The sequence below is a fragment of the Melopsittacus undulatus genome, chromosome 13 (genome assembly GCF_012275295.1).
Source record: "Melopsittacus undulatus isolate bMelUnd1 chromosome 13, bMelUnd1.mat.Z, whole genome shotgun sequence".
In the NCBI taxonomy this organism is placed as follows: domain Eukaryota; kingdom Metazoa; phylum Chordata; class Aves; order Psittaciformes; family Psittaculidae; genus Melopsittacus; species Melopsittacus undulatus.
Genome location: NC_047539.1, coordinates 2,974,913 through 2,997,767, shown reverse-complemented (window position 1 = coordinate 2,997,767; position 22,855 = coordinate 2,974,913). Strand labels below are relative to the sequence as shown.

General features: G+C 44.6%; 1 protein-coding gene across 1 annotated transcript in view; it reads right to left on the bottom strand.

The window, feature by feature from the left end:
- Positions 1 to 20,754: 20,754 nt before the first annotated feature.
- CALN1 (calneuron 1) overlaps positions 20,755 to 22,855 on the bottom strand; it is an 87,700-nt gene continuing 85,599 nt past the window's right edge. The window contains exon 5 of the mRNA XM_031053700.2: positions 20,755 to 21,184. Coding sequence (XP_030909560.1) covers positions 21,057 to 21,184 — 128 coding nt within the window. The 3' untranslated portion in view covers positions 20,755 to 21,056. The remainder of the gene's footprint in view (positions 21,185 to 22,855) is intronic.

Here is a 22,855-nt window from a genome sequence, read left to right as displayed (position 1 = left end):
GTGAGACCTCTTACAAAGATCACAGAAGGGTTTGGCTTAGAGGGAATTGCTCCAACAGCTCCATGTCCTTGTGTTGCAGACACCAGACCTGCACATAGTGCTGCAAGTGGGGCCTCATGAGAGCAGTCGAGGGGCAGGATTACCTCCTTCAACCTGCTGCTCACTCTCCTTTTGATGCAGCCCAGCACGGGGGGGGTCTGACCTCAAGCGCACACCGAAGCCAGATCATTGGGAGCTTCTGATAGACCAACACACCGAGTCCTGCTCAGGGCTGCTCTGAATCCCTTTGCCCAACCTGCAGCTGTGCCTGGGATCAGTCACTGTACCCCTTACATGGACCTGCACAGCATTGCTGCTTGGTTGGAGCTTTTGCGAGGGGAGGGTTGGTTGCCTTGGTCTGGGTGCATCTTGTCTCCTCCTTTGTCCGTTTCTGAGGTTTCTTTAAGGAAACGATGCACCCGCAGGTCCTGCCCGCTCGCCCCTCGCTTACTCGGCTCATATAAACGCATTTCCACTTTCTACCACGAGAGGTCCTCAGGTTCCTAAGGCAAGAAAGGAAGGGAGCTGCTTCCTGCTTGGAAGCGCCTGTTGCTCTCGCTGTCAGACGTGAGACTCCCAACGCATCTCTTGCTATTGGGGTTGGGACCCTTGGGGTGAGATTTCAAGCTTCCTCAGCAAGTGTGGGAGCTGGATGGAGAGCCGAGATGCTGCCAGCAAGGGCTGGGAAGCCAAGGGAAGAGCCAAACCAGGGAGAAGGCTTAGCCCTTTTCCAGCATTGGATGTGGTGCTGCTCCTGCATCCCCCGTGCCTCATTTGTCTCCACTGTTTTCACTGTTGGTGCTGTTGAGACGTTTGCTGGTGGCTGTATCACAATGCACCTGTCTGGCTCTAGTGCTTCCTTTTCCGTTTCATCATCTACTTACAGCATGAAAGATGTGATGCTCTCTTGTTTGGCTCGTTTTGACCTGGCTTTCAGTCATGCTGCCCTGCACAGTGCAGTGCTGGTGGCAGCTCTGAGCATGCTGCTCCACACACATAGGCAGCGTTATCCCTCACCTGTGCTGCAGATCTTTGCATGGCCAAGCCAATAGTGAACATCTGTTTTGTTTGGTTTTCCAAGTGCCTTCCCAGAAAAGAGGGGAAGATGTTTGTCCCCAAACACACCAACATTGTCTTGGCCATCCTCAAAGCAGGGGGAGCTGGTTACCCACAGCCCTTCCTTGGCATGACTGCAATCTCACCCTTGTCTGCCAGACCAGAAGGATACTGGCAGTAAAAGAAATATGAGGCCTGAGCTTTGCTTTTAATACCACACTTTGGTGTAACTCAAAGGCTCATCAGGATATCAGTATGGATTTCTTTGTGGTCACCATCAGTTTGAGCTCATCAGCAGGAAGAAGTGAAACAATCTTTCCTTTTAAATGTTAATAGAGACCTTTCTCATTCTTATCCTGCAGGCAGACTTGGATTTGTTTCTCTTATCCTTGCCTTTTCTGCAGTGCTCTCTGAATGCTGTATATATACCAGTACTGAATATTTTATATTCCTGCACTTAGTCATACTGTCTGGGCTTTGTGCATCCTTTACTTTCAGATCTGAATCCTCGAGACCCAGAGACACCTCTAACCTCCTACCAAGGCCTGTGCTTACAGACCTGGCTAGTAAACTGTCTGCTCTGAGTGGAGGGCCAAGTTCCAGGGGACTGCTCTCATGTTGTGATGATGATTCATTGCATCAGCAGGGCACCAGACACCTCTGTTGGGGTCAAAACCAATGACACCAACCACTCTCAGATGGAAAACAAGACAAGCCTGTCAGGCTTCAACCCCTACTCATTTCCAAGGACAAGATGTGGCCTTTCTGAGTGTCAGAAGAATGATTTCCCTGTAGTATCCTGGTTTCTTTTTAGTTAAGCAGACTCTCTTCTCCATGCTGATGCTTGGACAAGTTTCCAGTGCACCCAGTGGCTATTCTCACAGGAGGTGGCTTAAAAGTTCCCTTCTTCTTCCCACACCACACTCTAGAAAATGCCCCATGTTTTATGGAGGAGGGGGTGAATTCCATCCTTTAGCACTGAGCCAGCACAGTGCAGAGACTGCTGACAAGTCCTTGTCTACGGTAATACTTGTTCATCATTGCAGACAGAGCCTTCATGGGAAGTGTCCTCCTACAAGGGGAGGACAAGCTCTGAGCCCACTCAGTTGTCTGAGCTCCTTTGTTGCAAGAATGAGAGGGATCTGATGCTGGGAAGGTGTGAGCTCTGCCATAGCCCTTGGGTGAAGGATTTGGCAGTTGAATTTCCTCCGCTGGAGGCAATGGCAGCTGTGCTGGAACATGGGTTCAAATGAATGTTGTCCCAGAGCTCACGTTGACGAGCTGCGTGACTAATGCGGTACCTAGAGGACTCCGAGCAGGAAGCGTGTGGGCATTAAGGTCTGGCTGAAAGCAAGTACGGATCCAGCATGGATGGAGGAGAGGAAAGGGGGAGCAAGAGGTACCAATGCTTGCGTCATCTCTTCTAACTATAGATGCTTAGCAGGGCATCTGAGTACAGGATGTGATGGAGGGACTCTCTGGTGGTGCTTCCACAGAGTCCTACAGTAAATTATGCAGAAATGCTCTTTGAAGGAGACCTCTCCAGAAAGCCCTGGAGCCAGCAAGATGGCTCATATTAGTGCAGGGGGAAAGCTAAGGGAGGTTAATGTTATCAGGGTGTGAGGAGAGTATGGAGGAGAGATTCCTTTTAGATGGTTAGAAATAGATTTTTCTCCTGGCATTTAACATTGTGCACTTCTTTGGCTATGTTCTCATCTTTGTTGAAGGACTTGAAATACAAACTAAGTCACTGTGCTAGCAAAATAGCACTGCCTTCTTTTACAGAGTGGCCTTCAGTGGGACAGCTTGGTCTCCTGTGACCTGGCAGAAATGGCAGGAGTACCAAAGAACCTGGTTTTCAGCTGTTTTGGCTTGGTTTATGCCACTCAGTCCCTGTAAGAGCTTTAGGTAACACTGAGGTCCTAGGGTGCACTGTTCACAATGTACCCATTGTTGTGCCATTTGAGTAAGTCCCTCTATGCCAAGTGCACCTTGTCCTTCTCCTTGCAGCTAGACAGCCTTCTGGCCTTAAAAAGCTGTTGGGTTGTGAGTCTAACACAGAAACTGTAGGTTTTCTGCTGAACTTGGAGGACAGCAACTCTTCAGACACAGAGTTTCTAGCCGCAAAAAGGCAAATGTTTCAGACCTATTTAATTGGTGCTCTTTATAGTTTAAAGAATTGCTTTAAAAGGCAGCCAGGGATGCAGCTTATTCTGTGTAAACATTAATGTTCTTCTAAATGGCTCTTCATTAATTCACTGAGGACCAACCTTAATTCAATGTTGTTATTTGTGCTGAGTCGTTAGATAGAGCAGGGTGCATTTTGGCAGCGCAGTGAAGATGCACAGCAGCTAAGGCATACGCTGCAGTATTGACTTTCCCCCTTCCAAAGGCACATCCACCCTTTTCTGCCACCTTCCCAGGGTTCAAGAGACCCTGATTCACCTACTCTGGGCACTATCAACAACCCTCATGCTTTCTGCTTGCTGACCTTCAATGTATGTCACAGCAAGATCAAACTGAACCCATGTTCAAGCTGGAAAATCAGCTCCCATGGGCTGGAGGAGGTGATGACCACCCTGGAGCATGGTTGTTTCAATGACATGGATGCCACCATGGAAAACTCTGCATTCTGCTGCTGAGATGTAGGAGGCAGTTAGAGGAAGGTGTTTCCATTCTCAGACCATACAGTTCTTTTGGTGGGTGCCAGGAGACCCAAGCAGAGCTGAGCCTTGTAGGAAGCAGCACTGAGCTTGCTTACAGCCAACCAGACTCCTTGGTGCAGTGAAGAGTGAGAGCCTGCAGAAAGGGAGGAGAAGGTGAGGAAGACTTTTGTGCCTGAGCTCTGGTGGTAGTTGTTAAACAGATCACACTTGCATTGGATTCCTGGGGGAAAGCACACTGACAGCCCCGCTGCTCTTCTGAATTCATTCTGGCAGGGGATGAAGTGTTGCTGTGGCAGAGGCTTTGCTATGGAGAAGGTCTGCCAAGGTCCATAGGGTTTCTCCAGCTGTGGTCTCCTGCAGGACTGAGGCAGGGCTGCTGTGATGGACAAGCAGCACCGAATGACCTGGAAAAGCTGAGGTTTTCCAGCATCCTGAAGCAGCAATCTGTTATGATCACAGTACTTCCTCCAAAGGTGTCTGGAACAAATACCCATAATTGGCTATTTGGATAACAAGGTGGATATAAATGGCACGAAGGAGATGCTTTTGCACAAGGGTGCCATCTCTTACTGCTGCAGTAAGAGAAAAGCACAGCTCCACCAGAAATTGTGCATGCTCTAGGATGTCAGATACCCTCTGTGTTTGCTCCCATCATTTGAACAGTCTGAGCTCACTTTGGTGGCCCTGGGTGCAGTCTGGTGGCTGTTTTATCCTAGCACGAATGTTTTCAAATGAGGAGGGTGAAGGATGCAGCCAGGCATCAATTCAGAGAAACCAGCTACAAGGTTGATAATGAAAGCTCTAAGGTATCTGGGTTTGAGCTGACACCGTCTTGTAGTGTCAGTCTGATATCTGCCTACGCAAAGGTCTGGCTCTCCATGTGCAGCATAGTTGGTGTGGAATTGGAAGCACTCGTCCACAGCAAGTAGTGCCTTGACTTCTGATAGACCTGCACAGAAAGAGTTTACACTTTGCACACAGATTATAGCCAAGAAGTACAGTGCTGAAAATAGCCTGACTCTCCTGACTGGCATGTGAGTCTCACAGGGCTTCTTGCCGTGTCAGTGCATTTTGTGCACATCTTTTACCACTAGATGTCATAAAGTGGGTTTTTTCCTTTTCAGAAGCTGCTTTCGGTGCCTGAGCCATCACTTGATAGAGACAGTCACGTTGATAACCCCTCTTTGGGTTTGGGGCTTTATTTTAACTCTGCCTAAGTTGGAACAGGGAATATGACATGCAGTTAGCTTTTTGAGCATCTCACACACGTGGCAGAACATTCTGCCATGCTGTGAACGACACTGTGGCACGTTTGCTGCAATCTCAAAGCTCATTTGGGCTTTGATTTGCATTTGTAACTTTAAACTGCTTCAGCATCCTTCCTGAAAGTGGTGAGAACGTTAACGTACTCTGCTTTGGGGAGCAAGAGATGGTGATAGGTTTAGCTTTTCTTAGTGCAAGTCCAGCTTAGAGCTCGTTGTGGGTCTTCTAGGCTGGGGGGTTAAAACTGAAACAGAACAAACCGAGACAAAACAACAAACCAAAGCAAAATAAACCAAAACAAACCCTCCCTCTGGAGGCTGACTAATGTCTTTTGCCAAGGGGTAATGCCTCCTAACAGGGAAACCAACCTAGTGCAGCTTACAGGGGTTGCACTAACTGCAGGAGCTGCATTAACCAAGTGGGACAAGCCAGCAATTTTTCATGCTTTACCTCAGCTTTATTTGAAGACAGGCTTTGTTAAACCTCCGCTCTGAACTGTGCAGCCATGTCAGGCACAGGGGATGGACAAGACTACACTTGTGTGGTGTCAGATCCCTGGCTACCCTCTGGTTGTCCCAAGAGATGTCAAGACACCTTCCTGATGAAAAACCCCATGCATTAGGGACATGGTTTAGTGGTGTCTGTCCTGGGATAAAGGTTGGACTTGATGATCTAAATGGTCTTTTCCAGCCTCATTGGTTCTATGAGTTTTATGTAAAGTGAGTTTTGCTTCAGGAGGTGTTAGCATCGCCTGTGAGCATGCAGAGAGCGAACTGCACACTTGGGAGAGATCAGACATTCCTGCAGACCCAATTAAGGTTCCAGTACAAATGCTGATCAAAAAGAGTGCTACAAAACCTACTCCTCTCTTCTTTCGTCTGCACTTCTTTGGTGCTTACTTCACAGCTCTTTTGTTTCCCAAAGTAAAAAGAACTGGAGGATATCATAGGGGGAAAAGAACAGGCAAAGCAAGCTGTGCTACTTCCTCAGAGCAAACAGTCTGCAAGAACCTGAAACAGAACCCCAATTCTTTCATCTATCTTGCATCTTATTGCTCAGTGTGTGCTGGAAAGCATTTACAAATGTCTTGACCACCTCAAGGACAGGCTTGTTTTCCTCACCCTACTCAGTTTCAGGGAGAGGTAGGGCATGTGGCTTTCTGATGTTCCCAGATCTTACTTGAGGTGTTAATGTTCACCATGGGGAGAGCACAGTATGACACTGACATTGCTTCAGCCAGCTCTTCCCAGAAGAAAGCATGGCCATGGTCATAAAATCATAGAATGGGTTGTGTTGGAAGGGACCTGAAAGCCTATCTGGGGCTCAAAGCCAAGGGCAGTAACACACATTCCCATGAGGAGGTTGGGATGGAGATGGTACTCCTGTTGTGTATAGCTGTCTGAGCCCGATCTCCGGGTCTATGACCCCTTGACAAGTCCTTCTCTGAGTGGCTTGTGCCACTTACTGCTGACTATGGGAGTATGAGTTGCCTTCCCTGTTTAGTTTATGTCATTTCCCTTGGGCTAGACCCTTTGAGGGTCAGTGTTTCCTGGAGGGGAGGCTCACTCCTCCCTGGGAGTCTGTTGTGCTGCAAATTCAACCAGTGTTAGAGGTGACTCTGAAGATGTGACTTCTCCGTGTGTCATTGAGGAGCTGGAGGTTGCTTTGGGTGTTGCAGCAGTGTTTCTAGGGAGATGTGGAAAGGAGAGAAGCAAAGTTCTTCACAGAGCTTCAGAGTGACCTTCAGTAAATCTGGGGCAAGGCTGTTTGTTGATTTGACCTAGCTGGTAGGTTCATTAACAAACTCATTATGGGGCCTATCTGGAAAACAGACACGACTTCTTTTTATAGATGTGATGGATTTCTTAAAGTTAATTTCCAGAGATAAACACAATTACTAGAACTCCTCATTACCCATAAATTATCTTCCTGGAGAATTGGTTCCCTGGATGGGAGATCTGCTCTCTCAGAAGTTTAGGGAATCTCAAACCAAACAAACAAACACACAAACTCCAGCTAACAAGGGAAGCAAAACTAACATAATTAGGTCCCAAGAGATGCTTATTCCCAGCTTAATGTAGAAATCAAGTCAATACAATTGAATGCTTCAATATTGATGGAATTGTAATATTTAATGAAGTAGAAGTATTCATATTGCTCCCCTTTCAAAAGCGTTTCAGCTGGTTGTTATATTGGCTTTTTAATCAATGCTTTAATTATATTGGTGCTCTAATTTCATAATAAGCTTGCATTAATTAAGGTAGCTCTTCTATATGCAGAAAGTAATAGGAAAACCAAATAGGAAGCCAAATAAGAGGAATATGCTTTTCTTGTTCTCCAGGAGAGACGCAGATTGTGCTATTTACACTCATTTACTCTTGCAAAGGAAAAAGGCATTTGGAATTTGTACTACTCAGTGCCCATGAATTCTTTATTTGCTGCTTAGGTCAGCTCTGCCTCTGACTTCAGTGAAAGATTTGTGAGAAGAACTTGGGTCAACAGTGTCTTATCGAGTTATTGATCGGATTCTGAAAAATGAGGTGTTTGGATATAATGAAGATAAATGGAAATCCTCCCAAAAGTGAGAAATATTGAAGCTTATCCTTGGGCCATCCTCTGCCTCATCTGGTGTCATTTGCTGTTGATGTCAGCTCTAACTGGAGGGATGAGGGAGAGTGGTGAGAAAACCTCATCTGTGCATTAAACAGGAGCTGTGTGTTCAACAGGAATATTTCTCATGGAGGTCAGGACACTCACGGATTCGTACAGCCTGGGAAGAACCATTAAGAGTTTTTCTATCACTTTTAACTAATAGCTAAAGACACAGGGAGAGGCTTCAGGTGGTTAAATGTGGATGGCTACAGGTTAGATGCCTACATCTGAGCTTGTACTCCTGTATGAGCAGCTGTGACTCAGTAGAGTCTAGGGCACAATTAGGATGAACAGTTCATTAAACTGCTTATTAAAACTGCCAACATCTCCATTGTCACTGCAGCCTCCCCTAATAACCAGTGGGCTTTTACAGTGTAACCTGGCTGCCAGTGTTAAGACAAACACCCAGAGATAAAGTTGTTCCTCTGCTGCAGTTGGAATAAATCAGGGAAGATGTCTCCCATGCCAGCTACCTCCATTCCTTAAACAACCAACCTCTGTAGCTGTAGTTTAGTGGGACTGGGGACAACATGGGGCTTATGGCAGCCTTTGAGATGTTCCTGCCTTCAGGCTTCTGCTTCTTGTACTTGCTATGCAGCAGGGTGCACACGGGTGTGTGCAATGTAATTCATATTGCAAATGCCAACAAAAAGGTAATTCCTCATCCTGTTTTTCAGAGAGACAGAAGGAAAGCAGATTACTATTTCTAAGCATGTTTTTTCAGGTGCTCAGTGCAGATGATTGCTGCTGGTCTGGATTAGTGCAGAGGTGTAAGCCACAAGCTCTGCTCCTGAACCCCACCTTAACATACCAGAGAAGTGAACAATTTCCCTGGGATACAGAAGGCATCGTTGTTTCGGTGAGAGGCAGTATAAAGCCTTGTGTTGAGGTCATGTCTTGGACTGGATTGTGTTTGGAAGGCCACGAGGATGCTGTTATCCCAGGACTTCTTTGTCATACAATAAGACCTTTACAAAGCTGGACCTTTTTGATACGAAGGATTTTCATTAATGAGGTCACTGTAGCTGGAAGGGTTCTGGTATCACCGGGGTAGCAATAACTTCAATGACACAATCTTTCACACTTAGAAATGATGCAGACAGAAGTGGGTTTGTTTTGCCAATGAGATAAGGTGTCCCAAAAGTATTAAGAAATGTCAGTGAATATATAAATCAGATGGTTGGGACTGTAAAAGGATGTGTTGAACAGACAGCTTTTTGGAGCTGCCCCCAGCTGATGCTTCTACATCTGTTCATCATCATCTTCTGTCAGGGTGAGGAGACTGTGAGCTGTAAAGGGATAACAGTTTGCCTTGTAAGAATGCTTCATTGATTTTTATTAACACTGGATTAGCTCTACCTGCTGGTGTATGCTTAGCTCAGCCTGGGGCCTTCTCTAACAATTTCAGCATGAGTGTTCAGAGCCAGACCTAGTGAAAGGGATAAGTAAATAAACATCACTGAGCTCCCGCTGCACGCTGTATGGAAGGTGCCTTTATAGCTTATTTTGAAGGCAGCAGCATGTCAATATTTCATAAACCAAAGTTAGAAAGAATTAAATGTTAATCCTTCTTTGGGAATGTGGCGTTGGCGTAATTGCAGCAATAACAACCTTTGTGCTAGCGCAGGGCTTTCTGCTAGACCGGGTTAGTAGTTCAGCAAGTCTGTCACAGAAACACTGTTTACCCAGGCTGCTGGAGGTTGCTTTGGGTTTCTTGAAAGCTGGAAATGATTTTACCTTTGCCAGCTTCTACATAAAGGAGCCTTTTCATTCGTGCAAGTTGACTCCGTGATTTGGTTAAAAATACTGCGGTAATTGCAATTGTGATGTGAACTCCAGGTTCCTGCCTGACAGATGTCAGCACTCCATACCCTGAATTCTTAGAAGCTGTTTATCATGGCAGCACTGAAAGTGCTTTCTACAGGAATAACAATGATTCCTAGTACCCTAATATGCTATCTACCTCTTTCTCTGAGCCTATTGCTCATACCAGTGTAAGCAAATACATATGCTCAACCTTTTGCTTTTGGAACAGTGTTATTCCTCTTGGGTTGTTTCGTCTCTTCTGTCCTCTGAACCGATGTGTGTTTTTCCTCTTTACAGGGGACAAGCATGTTAAAATAATTGCGAGTTTAATTTGTCCAAGAGGCAGGGAATGTTGTGCTCAGTTTCCAAATGAATAGGACCATAGCTAATTGATTTTAAAAATGCTCTCTGAAATTGCAAGTAAGAAATAATAAATATTCAAAGTAGGCAGCTGAAAAGCTTCAGGATTCAAGTTTGGGTTATGCACTTGCAAGTACATTCTATTTTTTGGCAGGACGGTGTTGACAGGTCCTAATCTGGAGCCTGTTTCTGGAGCTTTCTTTCCCCATAAGAAGCTATTCCCAGTATTTCTCAGGCTTTCAGATTCTCTCTGGTTTGAAGTGAGAGAAGACACTGAAATTGGCACCAGTACAGTAGGACCTCACACAACATGGTAAGAAGAAGCATCCCCTCTCCCTCAGATCATGTAGCTTATGATAGTCATAGTCATCAGCTTCTTCACTCGACTTTCTTGATTCATCTGTTCACAAAGTCTCCAGGCTCCTTCTTGAACACACACAAAAAGGGTTCTTTGGAAGAGTGAGAGTGCGAAAGAATGAAGTGTCTCTGGGTGCATGTTTGCCACTTCCAACCATGTAACTTGAGAAACAATTATCCCTTTGGTTTCACTTAGCAGGTCTGACCTTCAGCCCAGAGTCAAGGATGAATGAGAAATCCACAGGTTTTCCAAACACCTCCTACATGCAGGATGCTCAGTCAGTCCCATCCCTTCTGTACCAGAGGGCTGTGCTGCTCCCCAGCCACTGACTATAAGCTGGAGATGACACCAGTCATGCATGGGGTCTCTGTGTCATAGTTCAGTTTAGAAATCAGGCAGTTTTCACTCTTGTACACTGTGGGAGGAGGTTAAGAAATCTCTTCTTAATCATAACCAGGATGCTTGGTGATGCAGAACTGGTCCCTTCATCACTTAGAGTTTGTCTGGTTACTTAATGGCAAGGGCTCATGGAGCACTCGGTGCATTGCCAGGAACCTGAGGAAGCATTTCTTTATCAAGAGGGTGGTCAAATGCTGGAACAGTCTTCCTAGAGAGGTGATCAATGCCCCAAGCCCATCAGTGTTTAGGAGGTGCAGCCTGTATGTGCAGACATGCCAGGCCACGGGATGAGCTCCCCAGTCGCTCCATGCAGCCAGTGGGAAGGGTGCTCTTGCTATTCAGTGCACATATCTTGCTGAACATGCAGATGAGCTTAATTTATATTTAATCAGACTCTGCAAACAGTAATCACTTGAGAAGTTTTTCCGTGTAACATGCAGTGATTACCCTTATTATAGAGGTACTGTTCGTACCACCAGCACTGGGGTCTCTCAGCCCTTTCATTCAAAACCCTTCACTTCAGAAGGTTTTAAGGCTTTCTAAAACATACTCTGCAGGCTGGAACTTGTTGAATCTAGAAGTGGCTCAGTTGCAGCCATGCTCACGGTCATGTTCTCCTTGGCACTCAGATTCCTCCGAGAGCCCTGTTTTGTCCCTGCAGCTGTACTGCACCATCAGCAAGCATTTAAGGGAGCACTGCTGGATGCTCACAAGCTGAGGCTGGAGATACTGCTTCTCAAGTAGTTTTGCAGCTCTGTCTCTGGGCACTCACAGGACACTGAAAATTTGCTTGTCTGCACTATCAGTATCATGCTCCAGGTTCTTAACCCTATGATTATGCTGTTGCATTAATTCCTGTATCTGTAGAGGCATGTATGGTTGTCCTGTGATTACCTCAGCTTTCTGTCATTACAGGGTGAACTATTTTTAACAGCTTATTCTAAAACCAGCTCATTATGGGCAAGTGAAAATCTAGGGAGAAATTGGGGTTAGAAGACATTTATTGCACTGTGGCAGGCATGCACTTGGCATCTTCAGTCTGATACTTACACACCGTTGTAACGTGCAGTGGCTTTATCATCTTATCTTTTGGATAGGTGATGGTGGGACAGGACTTTTTTCATTATAAATTATAGGTAAAATTGAATGGGGTTTTAGCCATTCCTTACTGTTCCTTGCCCAAATCTCTGTATCCCTAGCAGTTCATAGAATCACAGACTGGTTTGGGTTGGAAGATCTTCCCAAAGATCTTCCTAATATCCAATCTCAATCTTCCCTCTGTCAGCTTAAAGCCATTCCCTCGTTCTGTCACTACAAGCACTCATCAGAAGTCCTCACATCGCCTCCTTTCTTTCCTCTTCCCAAATTTCCCCTGACCTTAGCAGCTGGCATGAAAGCATCACAGGCCCTGCATGGAGAGCCTCCCTTCTGAGCAAAGACCAAGAATGTTTGAGAGTTACAAAAAAGTAGAAGTCTGGAGCCTGATGTGCAGCATTCAGCAGCCTCGGCGCTAGAGCAGCGATCAGCATCTGCTGTAATTACTTTCTATAGAACTTTACAAATGTGCTGATAATTTTTGGTAGGAAGAAGAACAAATGGGAAAAGATCTTGGCAAATTTTTTAATTAAAATTTTTTTGGTTTTTGAGAAACTCTTGAAGAAGCAATTAAAACAGGAGGATATTAGTCTATACTTAGACAGGAAAGCCTTGCCAGGATTAACTAGCATGTACCAAATAAATTACTGCCTCTGGATTTGCATTAGCAAACCCTTTCTGTAGATGTTAATCAGGAAGGAGTGTGTATTGGGTGGATGGAATTGTAGCAGCAAAACCAGCCTGCAGGGTCATGAGAAGAGTGTACCTACCTGGAGGAAAAGCGATGTCTAACCAAAGACATTCTGATAGTCTTGAGCTTTGGGACCCAAATAATGGCAAGAAGTTTTAGATGGGGCCATGCCTGATTTCCATTCAGAGTAAGGAAGGCCTTATTTCTTCAGCATTTGTATTTCAGTAATTAAATTTGAGGCCTTGGCCAGACTTCATTTAAACAAAGCAAAGAGCCAGGGTGTGAAATACTGTGTTGTATAATGACCTAATCCAAATCCCACTAAGTCTGGGAATGTTTCCACTGACACCCCAGGAGCTGGATTAGATCCGCATGGTCATTCCTACCCATTGCCAATGCCGGCTCCGGCAGCAGCAGGAACCTGAAATCTTCTATTGAGGCACAGCTGAAGAATGGGGCTTTTGGTTGGTTTCCTTCACCTGTATTTCTCTGTTGAATGGAGAGCATTAAATAACACTAAGCAGGCTTTGGCAGAGCTGGAACAGTGTTCGTGTTCATGGGCTCATTATGGTGGGATAAAGAGTTTGGTCTCAGTCCAAATTTGGTGTGCTTTTCTCTTTTACAGTTTGTTTTCCCCCTGCAGTCAATGGTATCATCCCAACCTGTCCAGCATGGTGTTCATCCTCACTGAGGGCTGATGGGCAGAGGGGATGTGTACTAGCAATGACACCAGTGAATTTCAATTCTGAGCCATTCTGGTGACTGGAATACAACATACAAACCCATGGTTCCACTGAGGATATTTAGGACAATTATCTGCATGAGAATGCCATTTCCAAAGGAGAGTTTCTCCTTCCAGCAGAGAATTTAATTACTCATTCATTCCTATGATAAATATATAGGAATTTCTCAAATACATTTGATTCGTTCCTGTAGTGAATTCAGGTTCATTCCTAACCCATTCATTAAAATACACTCCACTTACATAATGTAAGAGGTCAGCTGGAGTATACAGCACCTTTATAAACTGTTAGATCACCAGATTTCTAAACATCAGTATTCTGCATCGCTTGCTTCTCAGTGGTAATCCATGCATAGACTATTACTCATACCGAAAGCTGTGATGGTTCCAGGAATAAAGAACAGTATCTGAGCCGCCAGGCTGTTGTCCAAGTGATAGCAATTAATAAATAATGTGAGCCCATGTAATGGAGTGTGATATATCTCATTGTCTGGGGGAAAAAACACTCATTTTTTAAGAGCTTAAATGAAGGAATCAGAAATGCTACTTTTGCTAAAATGGTCTGGTCTAGGGAAAGCATCACAGCACCTTTCCAAGCACAAGGCAGAGGTGATACACTGCCTGTGGACATGGTGGGAGCTTTGGAGGCTTACCACTGGGAATTGGGTCCATATGGATGAAGAAAACTTGCCTACATCAGCTGTTTCCTTTTAAGCTTTAATTTAGGCACTATTATAAGCAATTCTGGGGGCCCTAATTAATCTCATTTTTATCTTCCCCAGGCAAATGTTTGCAGGACACAGTGGACTAGTAGCTGTGGAGAATATTCTACAATGCAATGAAGAGATCTGGATTTGCTTATAGAGCAGCTGCTTCTCAGGACACATGAGTGCAGTTTAGCCTTAACTCATGGAATGGAGCCTTGGCAGTAGAAGAGACAAGATTAAAACCTGTGTCAATGTCTAGCTCCCAGCAGCAACACACTGGACCCAAGCTCATCTGAGTTCAGGGAGTCAGGCTCTGAATCTCTGGTATGTATAAGAAAAAAGGGGTCTGATTTTTTAATCAAGTGCTATAAAAGAGTACCTGGGGTGACCTTTCTCTTTGAGATCTGCTCGTGGTGCCCACCAACCACACCAGTGGCTTTGACTTCCACTTCCACAAGGGAAGTTCACTATCTGTCTTTGGCATGCTAATAAGTCCTGTGCATCCATGTCGCTCTCAAAGTGTTGATTCCAGCTCTGAACAGCCAAGGCACCTTTCTGTAGTAACACACATTAAAATATGTAAATCTATTATCAAAAGAAAATAACTCCCCAAATGTTCATGTATTCCTCAGAAGGAAGAAAGCCTTTCTGTCCTAATATTCTATGCAAATCTAGCTTTTGCTCTTGTACTTGGGCATGAATAAATATCAATGACTTCTTCAAAAGAGGGGAAAAAAGGAACTTTATCCTTCATCAAAAGAAAAAAAAACCTTTATTTCTATTGCATAAATAATGGTAAAATTAAAATATTTTTATACAGATTATATATTTACAGTAGTGTTTGGTTAGAGGAAACAGCCGATACATATGGCATTCGTTTTCCTTTATACACATCTTTATACACTCAGGTAACTTGCAATAACAGGATTTAGTGAAGTTGCATGCCAAGTTAATTTATATTAATATTTACAGTCTTTTGTACAAAGTTTTTTGTGTTTCTTTTATTTTTTTACCATTATGCTGCTGACTTTGTGAGTTGTCTTTAATTAAAACACCATGTCTTTTTTCAACAAGCGAAAAATGGTCACTTCAGTAATGAACAGTAAATGGCTTGAAAACAGTGAGGGATGAAATTATAACGAAAAGGAGATGCATGTATTAGTGAGTACCTGTCTAGAGATCAATCAGGAGGCATTCATTACTTCAACCCTAGTGTGGATTAAATGGCAACAGGCTGGATTCTGGGCTTATTACAGTTTAAGCCAAAGAACTCTAATGAGTTCCTTCTGATTTAACCTGGAGTCCACAAGGAACTTCATCTCTCTTCTATCCCCCAGCCCAGTTAAAATCTAAGAGAACAATAGCTGCTGCATGAAGCTGAAATAACTTTGGCTCCTCTGAAAGAGATGGCAGTCAATGTAATGCTGTTCTTGGGTTGGTGCAATGTGAATACAGAAGCATGTATTTGAAGACTGATGTCAACTGGCAACCCTAGGGGCCTGATGCTGCAAACACATTGGTTTGGGTTTAAAGGGACAGCTCACAAGAGAGGTAAGACATGTCTGAGTCCTGACAAGACCAGAGGGGTGGCTACTAGAGCAAGCTCAACAGCTTCAAATGGGATGGTCAAATGTCTGCTTGTTGGCTGATGAAGACAGAAGACCAGCTGTTAAAGGAAAGTTGTAGTATGGATCTCACATAAAGCTTTATAAAAGCAGCAGTGTTTGAAGCTGCTTATTCATGATGCTGGCAAAGGCTGACCATGAACAGCTGTAGAAAATAATTGATAGGAAAATGGCAAATTTCATTTAGTTCTCCTCGAGGCTACAAAGAAAACTGACAGAGAATAAAAAACCTAAGTTATTTTCCTCAACAAACTGTCAAGTGCTGATCTTTAGATCCAGAGGATTTCCTATCTCTGCTTTGTCCCTCCTCTCCTCGCATCTGGGGCTGAAATTCTTTCCTAGTGAAGATGCCAAATGGAGGCAGTTTTCCAGACTTTTGCCTCTGGAGAGGCAGGAGCAGAGTTCTCTTCCAATTAAAATGTTGTTGTCAGGTTTTCTGTCCGTCTTGCTCTTGATGAAGCTTTGACAGTTCCCAGAGCTACCTAAAACATCCTTCTTGAACTAGAGAAAAGCAAGATCCAGTCCTGCTAACAGCTGACAACATGTAGAGATGAAACTGTTGTGAGCTTTTCTTTTTCTGTATTTAATTCCTGGGGTAGTAATAGATTTTAAGTCATGCCAGGGAAATGTAATTGCACTGTGAGATCACAGTACAGTGAAATAATAGATTGAAACCCAGCAGGTTCTGTACATCTTCATCTGTGGAATGTAAGCATGATTCAGAGCCAAGGAAAAAAAAAGATACTTCATCAGATCCTCATTTTAAAGAGTTGGTTTTTCTTCTTTCAAATAGTCATCCATAAAACAGAAACTAAATAATTTATTACACGGGTGGATAAAATAGGGAACTTCATTCTTAGTGATCTTAATGTATTCCTCCTACTGCTTCTCTCCTCTCAGCTATAAGTCTGACTTGGGACTGTGCACCTCTTGCTTTTGTGCAATGACAGCCCTTTGCAGCACTGCTTGCTCTGTGCACGTGAGCACAATGGAAAGAGAGGGTCTTCTTGTACCAAGCAGCATGCAAAGCAGTGTGTCATCTCGGGCAAAGCCAGCACTGGACCTCAGATGGCCATCACAGGAGATGTTTTGGTCATCTGTAGAGGCAGAAAGGTGCAGTGTGGGGTTGGTTTGTCAGTTGGTCTGTCAAACAGACTTTAGCCATCCAGAGCAGCATGCTCGTGTATGCTTTCTATCTTGACTTGCTTGCTTACTATCCTATTTCTTACAGGCAAAGGACCAAAAAAACCCAGCCCCAGCTTAAAAAGATGGTATATATCTTTTCTTTTACAAAATTGCACTGCATCCAGCATATGAACTCCCAGTAACCACTGAATAGTCTGTATGAAATATATTCAGATCAGCAGATGTTACCCAGATACTCAGCTCTAGCTTACCTGGGAGCAGGGGCAGGTTTAATTCTCTAAATAACTGTTGATGCTGTTTCCGATTATTAGGTGGTGGACTCATCAAAAGGGTCAGATCTTAATGAAGTCCTTCGGTGCCATAGCCTGTCATGGCCACTGTCACCACCATGATGACCTTGTCTTGCCTGGGAACTGCTCACCTGTGGTTTTCTTCATGGCTGACCCTATGGTATAGCTTTGGATCTGACAGGTAAGCAATGTTCCTTCAGCAGCTGTTGCTGGAATTCATTTCTCTGTGGACTTCAAAGTATTTCAGCTTGCCACATGCCTGTTGTTCCCTCTGTCATTTCCTCTGGCAGCAGAAAATCAGGATATGCCTTCAAAGTTAAAGCCAATGGTTATCAATGGTTAAAGCCAGCAGCTATCGGTAATGCAGCCCTGTTCCTTACAGAAGCTGTAACCCAAATCCTTCTTGTCAGAGATCGATCCCTACATGAAGGACCTACCAAAACAGTCCTCAACAAGCACAGCACAGTGCTTACGTTGTGTTGATTTCACTTGCTCCCAAACAAAACCAAAGCCTCACTCAAGCTACAGTCATAACATCCATCTCTAAGCCTTCCCTGAGCATATCTGTTTAATTGCACACATTTTTTGTGGCTAAGACAAGTCTTTGGGGTGCTCATAATTTGCTAATCCATGAGCTGAAACACTGTCCTGAGCTGCTGTTTGTCCATCCTCGCTGCAGCTGGGAGAGCGTCTGGAATTGCTGCGTGTTGCTCCGACACAGTGGCACACATGTCACGAGCAGCCAGGGTTGCCATAGCAATATCCTTTTCATACGGAATTGCAGTGCTGAAAAGACACTTAAATTCTCATGTAACTGGCAAGAGCATAAGTTTAGTGCTTATTCTGACAGCTCTACCTAGCACTGCTGCAGTCTGGGTATTTTTTAAAGTATGTTAATTAGCACTTAAATAGTTTTGGGGTTTTTTTAAAGGATGGATGTGGGGTTTTTTGTTTTCGTTTCTTTGATTCTTCACCTTCTTCCCCCTGAGCTTCAGGTTCCAATCAAAATTTTACTGCTCTATTTTTACCTACTGTCTGTAAAAGCAACAAAAAGCCCTTTTTTTGCCTTCTTGTGTAGAGGGGGAAAGAAAGAAGATAAATGGATGTTACATAAATGCCAGTAGGGAGGTAGGTTAGAGACGCAGGTCCAGTGCTGCTGGCTAGGAAGGATAGAAAGGTATTGGTAGAAATGTTGTAGGGAGAGGAAAGGATGAAATGGCTTGGCCTGATCCATCCGGAATTGCCACCAGCTACCAGAAGATCCTGACAGATTAAAGAACTCTTCAAGACACCTTTAGATGGAGAAAGGCTGCCCTAGGAAGGAAAAGGAGACCTCTGGCAAGACATGACACAGATTCATAATGGATAAATTGAGTTCTCTACAGAAAAAGCAAACCCCAAACCCCCCCAAATCCTGTACCCAGTAAAATCAGTGGGGAGTTTTGCAATGAACTCTACTGATACCAGGCTATGGCTTTTACCAATATATTAATTCTAGATTTGGTTTTACAAATGAAGCTTCAAGGTGAAGAATTACACTGAAAAATGACTGTATTTACAAGGCTTTTGATGGAGCATGCATGTAGAAATTATGGAACCATCCAGAAAGCTCAAAGAAATGCAAACCCTCATCTCCTCCATATGGTAGCAATTGGGAGTCTGCCTGGTATTAGCTGTCAGATGAATGATAAAAACATGGAGAAATCCCTGGTCTGTATGTTTTAGCCTGTGTTTGTGGGCTCAGTGGAGAGGCACCGCTCTGCCCTGTGTTTCTGCTGCCACTTAGTAGGGCTGTTTGTTTGTGCCCACCTCTCTGCTCCATCTCCATCTGCAGCCTGTGCTCACTCCAGCACAGTCCCAAGGAAGAAAATAAGTATTGCTCTGTGGCAAGTAACATTTAGGCTTTTTCCACTGTGCCACCTTTTCACATGCCCCTGGAACCTAAAACTGTTCTCAAAGCTCATTACCTGCAGAGTCCAGTGCAGTGAGTGCTGGGATTGTGCCTTGAATCCCCAGCAATGCACATCCCACCCTCAGAGCTTGCCTATGGTTTTTCCACTGTTTTGGAGTCTGGTGCTGCCCTATAGCAACCATAAGTATCATCTCCATCTTTTGGGAGAGATAACTGTTATTTGTGGACTACTTTGCAGTTGACCTCCCTTAGTCACAGCAGAAAAGGAATACAGAAGTGTGTGTTTGTGAAAGGCAGGGGAAAATGACTGCTTTGGAAAAGACAGATGTCATCTTTGGTGATATGAGAGGAGGCACCAGGAAAATGGCAACCATGTGGAGGTGGGCAACTGAAACGCACACCTAAAGGTGAAATCCAGAGTGGGTGACATGAGTTTTAAGGGGGTGATTGGAGACAGAACAATGAGAAGCAGATTCTTAAATTAGACTAGTAAAAAGTACAGGTTAAATGTTACCAATCAAACTTGCAATCAAAGAAAGACCTGAAATGAGTCTTTGGGATGGATCCAGGCTTAGGTCAAAGGCTGTTGTGTAGTATGAGGGAAGGTGGTGGTTTGCAGTCCCCTGGGGAGCCATCCTGCCCTTCTTGTGGCACAGGAAACAGTCACCTACGTTTACAGGAGCAAGATCTCACTGTTCCTTGGGGTGTCAGGAGCTCATGCAGCCAGCACCACGAAACCACCACAACTCCAGTGCCCAGGTGCCTCCATGGACTGCCCCATGAACACTTCCCATGCCAGCACCATAAGTACTGGCTGGGAAACCTCTCCCATGAGGACAAGGAAATCAGATCACACAGGTGCACAGTTCATCCGAAGGTAAATGCAAGGATTTGTGTCGAGTTTAAAAGGAAAAATGCTTTCTGATGTAATCCTGGCTTCAGTCTCGCCCAGTCCTTCTGCTTTCCATGGGACATGGTATCTCTAGTCTTTATGACTCCATCTTCTCCTTGCTGCTCATTATAATCTCATCCAGGAAAATTAACTAACACTTGAAGGATCTGAAAGTCTGACACATTATGTAACATATGGTGGTAGGCTCTAGTTTGATTCCTTCTCCTCTTGCTGCAGTCTGCTTTTCAGCTCTGGAACTTGTCCATGGGATGGTGGTGGTGGGATGGCTCCTGGGAGGGACTGGAGCAGTGAGCTGGTCAAAATCACACAATACCATGTAGGTGAAAATATAAACTCTCCATGAGGTGTCTGACATGGAGGTTTCACTGCAGAGTACAACCAGGACATAGGGAATAAAATTGCACAGGGGAGGAGAAGGGAGGAAAGCTCTTTCTGAGCTTTCCTCATGGTTCTAATCTCAGGTGAGGTTGTTGAAGACCAATATAGAAGAAAGGCAAAACTGCTGGAAAGCAAATGCTGGATGTGTAGACAGGACCAAATAGAAGGAGTTTTAACTGGTGCTGGTGGTTGCAGAGTCGGTTGGAAGACTTTGCACAAATCTCAGAGATGTGTGAAAATGGGTGATGCTTCTTAAGCCCTGATTCACGGTTGGAATAAAATGGCAAGGGGACTGGTGCTCCCCCACAGTCTTGTGTCAAAGGCAGTGTTTATGAAGCAAAAATAGAGATTTTGTATGATGCTGGCAAATTCTCCTCTTCTCTTTACTCTGAAAATACTGTACAAGGATGCTCTAGCTCCCCTCTAATGCCATGAACTCAAAGGCATGGTCATAAGGGAAAAACAAGGTGAAGCTGGCGTACATGAAACGAAACAAACAGAACTTGCTTGTGGCAATGCTACGATCAACTTCCTGGGAATGTGGGCCCAGCGGAGAGCTACGTGGAATAGTCAGTCGGCCCCTAGGTTAAAAGACAGCCCTGCTGCAATAAGTCATGAGGCTGTGCCTCCTTAAAACTGCCCCACAGGCTGCTGGATGTAAGTCTCTTCCAAGTTACCATTGCTGTTTTGAAGCAATAAGTTGGGACTCCTGTATATTATTTTTTATTGCATTAGGAAACAAAACCTTTAAAGCATTAAGACAGCCCTTTTATGTCCCTGCCAAAAGAATGTAGTTGATTCACAAGACACATTACGCTGCTGGCCTCAGGCTCCTTGTCGAATGGTGCTTTATCTGCCTGCCTCTGTCTCTTTGCCGTGTGAGAGTCGGTTCGGGGGGAGCTCACCCGGTGGCATGCGCATGCATGGTCAGTTTGGTTCACAGTGTCATGGTGAGAGGCTACTCCATGCCACTCCGCAGGATCTGGTTGGCCGCGATCAACATCACGCTTATAATAAAGGCCATGGCAAACGCACAGATAAGGCTCTTCCGTACACAGGTCTGTCTGTTCTGCTTCTGGGCGTGCACTGCAAGGGAAGACAGGGGAAAGATGAGCTTTTGGGCCAAGGTAATGGTTTTGCTTTCCACCAGGATCAGCTGAGCACAGAAATCCTCTTTTGCCTCTGATTATTGCCTTGGCAGAAGCCTCTAGTCCACACCTCAGAGCTTCCTTGCACCAGACAATTCTTACCTCTCCCTCCTGGGACATTTCCACATAAACCACCTTACTTGTCATTACTTCCAAACCAACTTCCCTAATAGACCAGCCTCTCCCACTGCAGGAAGTCCTGGGCTTTTAAACCCTTGAATTTCTTCTAGGTGTGTTTTGGTTTCTCTGTGTATTTCTTTTAAAGCTCTTTCTGAAGTTCTCTCTAGAGTTCTTTAATATGAAACACTGGTCAGCTGTGAATCCCTTAGTCTCATCCAGGTCAACTGGGAATGAGCAGAGATTCAAGATTTGCTCCCCAACAATACTTAAAAAAGACAGTATGAGTATGCACAGTATGTTAGTCATTTTCCCAAACTTTCTGTTTTCTGTGCCTAAGCAAATTCAGACTTATTAATCATCTTTTCAAATGAATGCTTGCAGAATAATTGCCAAAAGAGGTGAGCATAATTCGCAGCAGTTGAAATGAGACAGAGCTGGGATTTTTTAGCATTTGAAGGATTCATGCTGTGACTTGCTAAAGCCAGTTCTGAGCTCCGTGTTTGCCTCTCTGCCTATGAATACCAGAACAATATGTGGTACGGGAGTAATGTGAATATTAATCTGTTTGAAAAGGCCTTGGAGGTCCCGGAGATAATCACAGAGGGTCCTCATATATGGGATGGATAGTGATGCGCTGCCACTATGGGCAGTAACACATGGTCTTGTTTGTGCCTGAGAAGGGATGTGTACCCATTGTGTTCTTCTTATGTATGGACTTGTGATGGTGGGAGACTTTCAGGTGACTGGCAACAAGCTCAGATTGTGATATGCCTCCAGGGCCCATGCTTAGAAAAGTATAGGAGGATATTTTTAGAATAGATGGGAAAGAAAACTTTCCTGATCCAGGCTTAAACCTCATTGCACAGAGAGCAGAGAGCAATGGATGCTGCGGTTTGAACACTTGCTTCAGGCCCCACCACCTCCTCTGGCCAGGATTTAGCAGTGCCAATGACCAAATCCCAGCTCCCATGCGATCCCCCAGCATCAGCTCAGCACCAGAGGCACAAGAAGCCCTCGTTAGGCAGCACTTTGAGTCAGGCTGCCAAGGGCACTACCAGCGCTCCATGGGACTTGCTGTATTCTGTGCAATGAAATCCCCCTTACAGCAGCTCTCTTAAATGACTTGCTTTCTGCTTGCATTGCTCTATTCCTTGATTCCTTTGCTTGCTTTCATAATGCGCTCAGAATCCATCCTGTGGTTCCTTGGCTTTGTGCGGGATGCTCCAGCACGTTGAAAAGCTTGTTAAATCACAGCTTTAGTTATTTCTTTATTTCAGCAGAAAGAAACAGTGACACAAGCCATCACAGTCAGCACTGACATTCAGTATGGGGCTCTGGTGCTGATTATGGTGACTGGGAGCAGCCCTTAGAGTGGCCAGGGCTTTTTGTGATAGCAACTTTCCAAAGGGAAAGAGTAAAGCATGTTTGGTGTTTCTTGCAGAAGTGTTCCCTACTCGAACAGTTTCTTCAGGCTGTTGTTATAGCATCA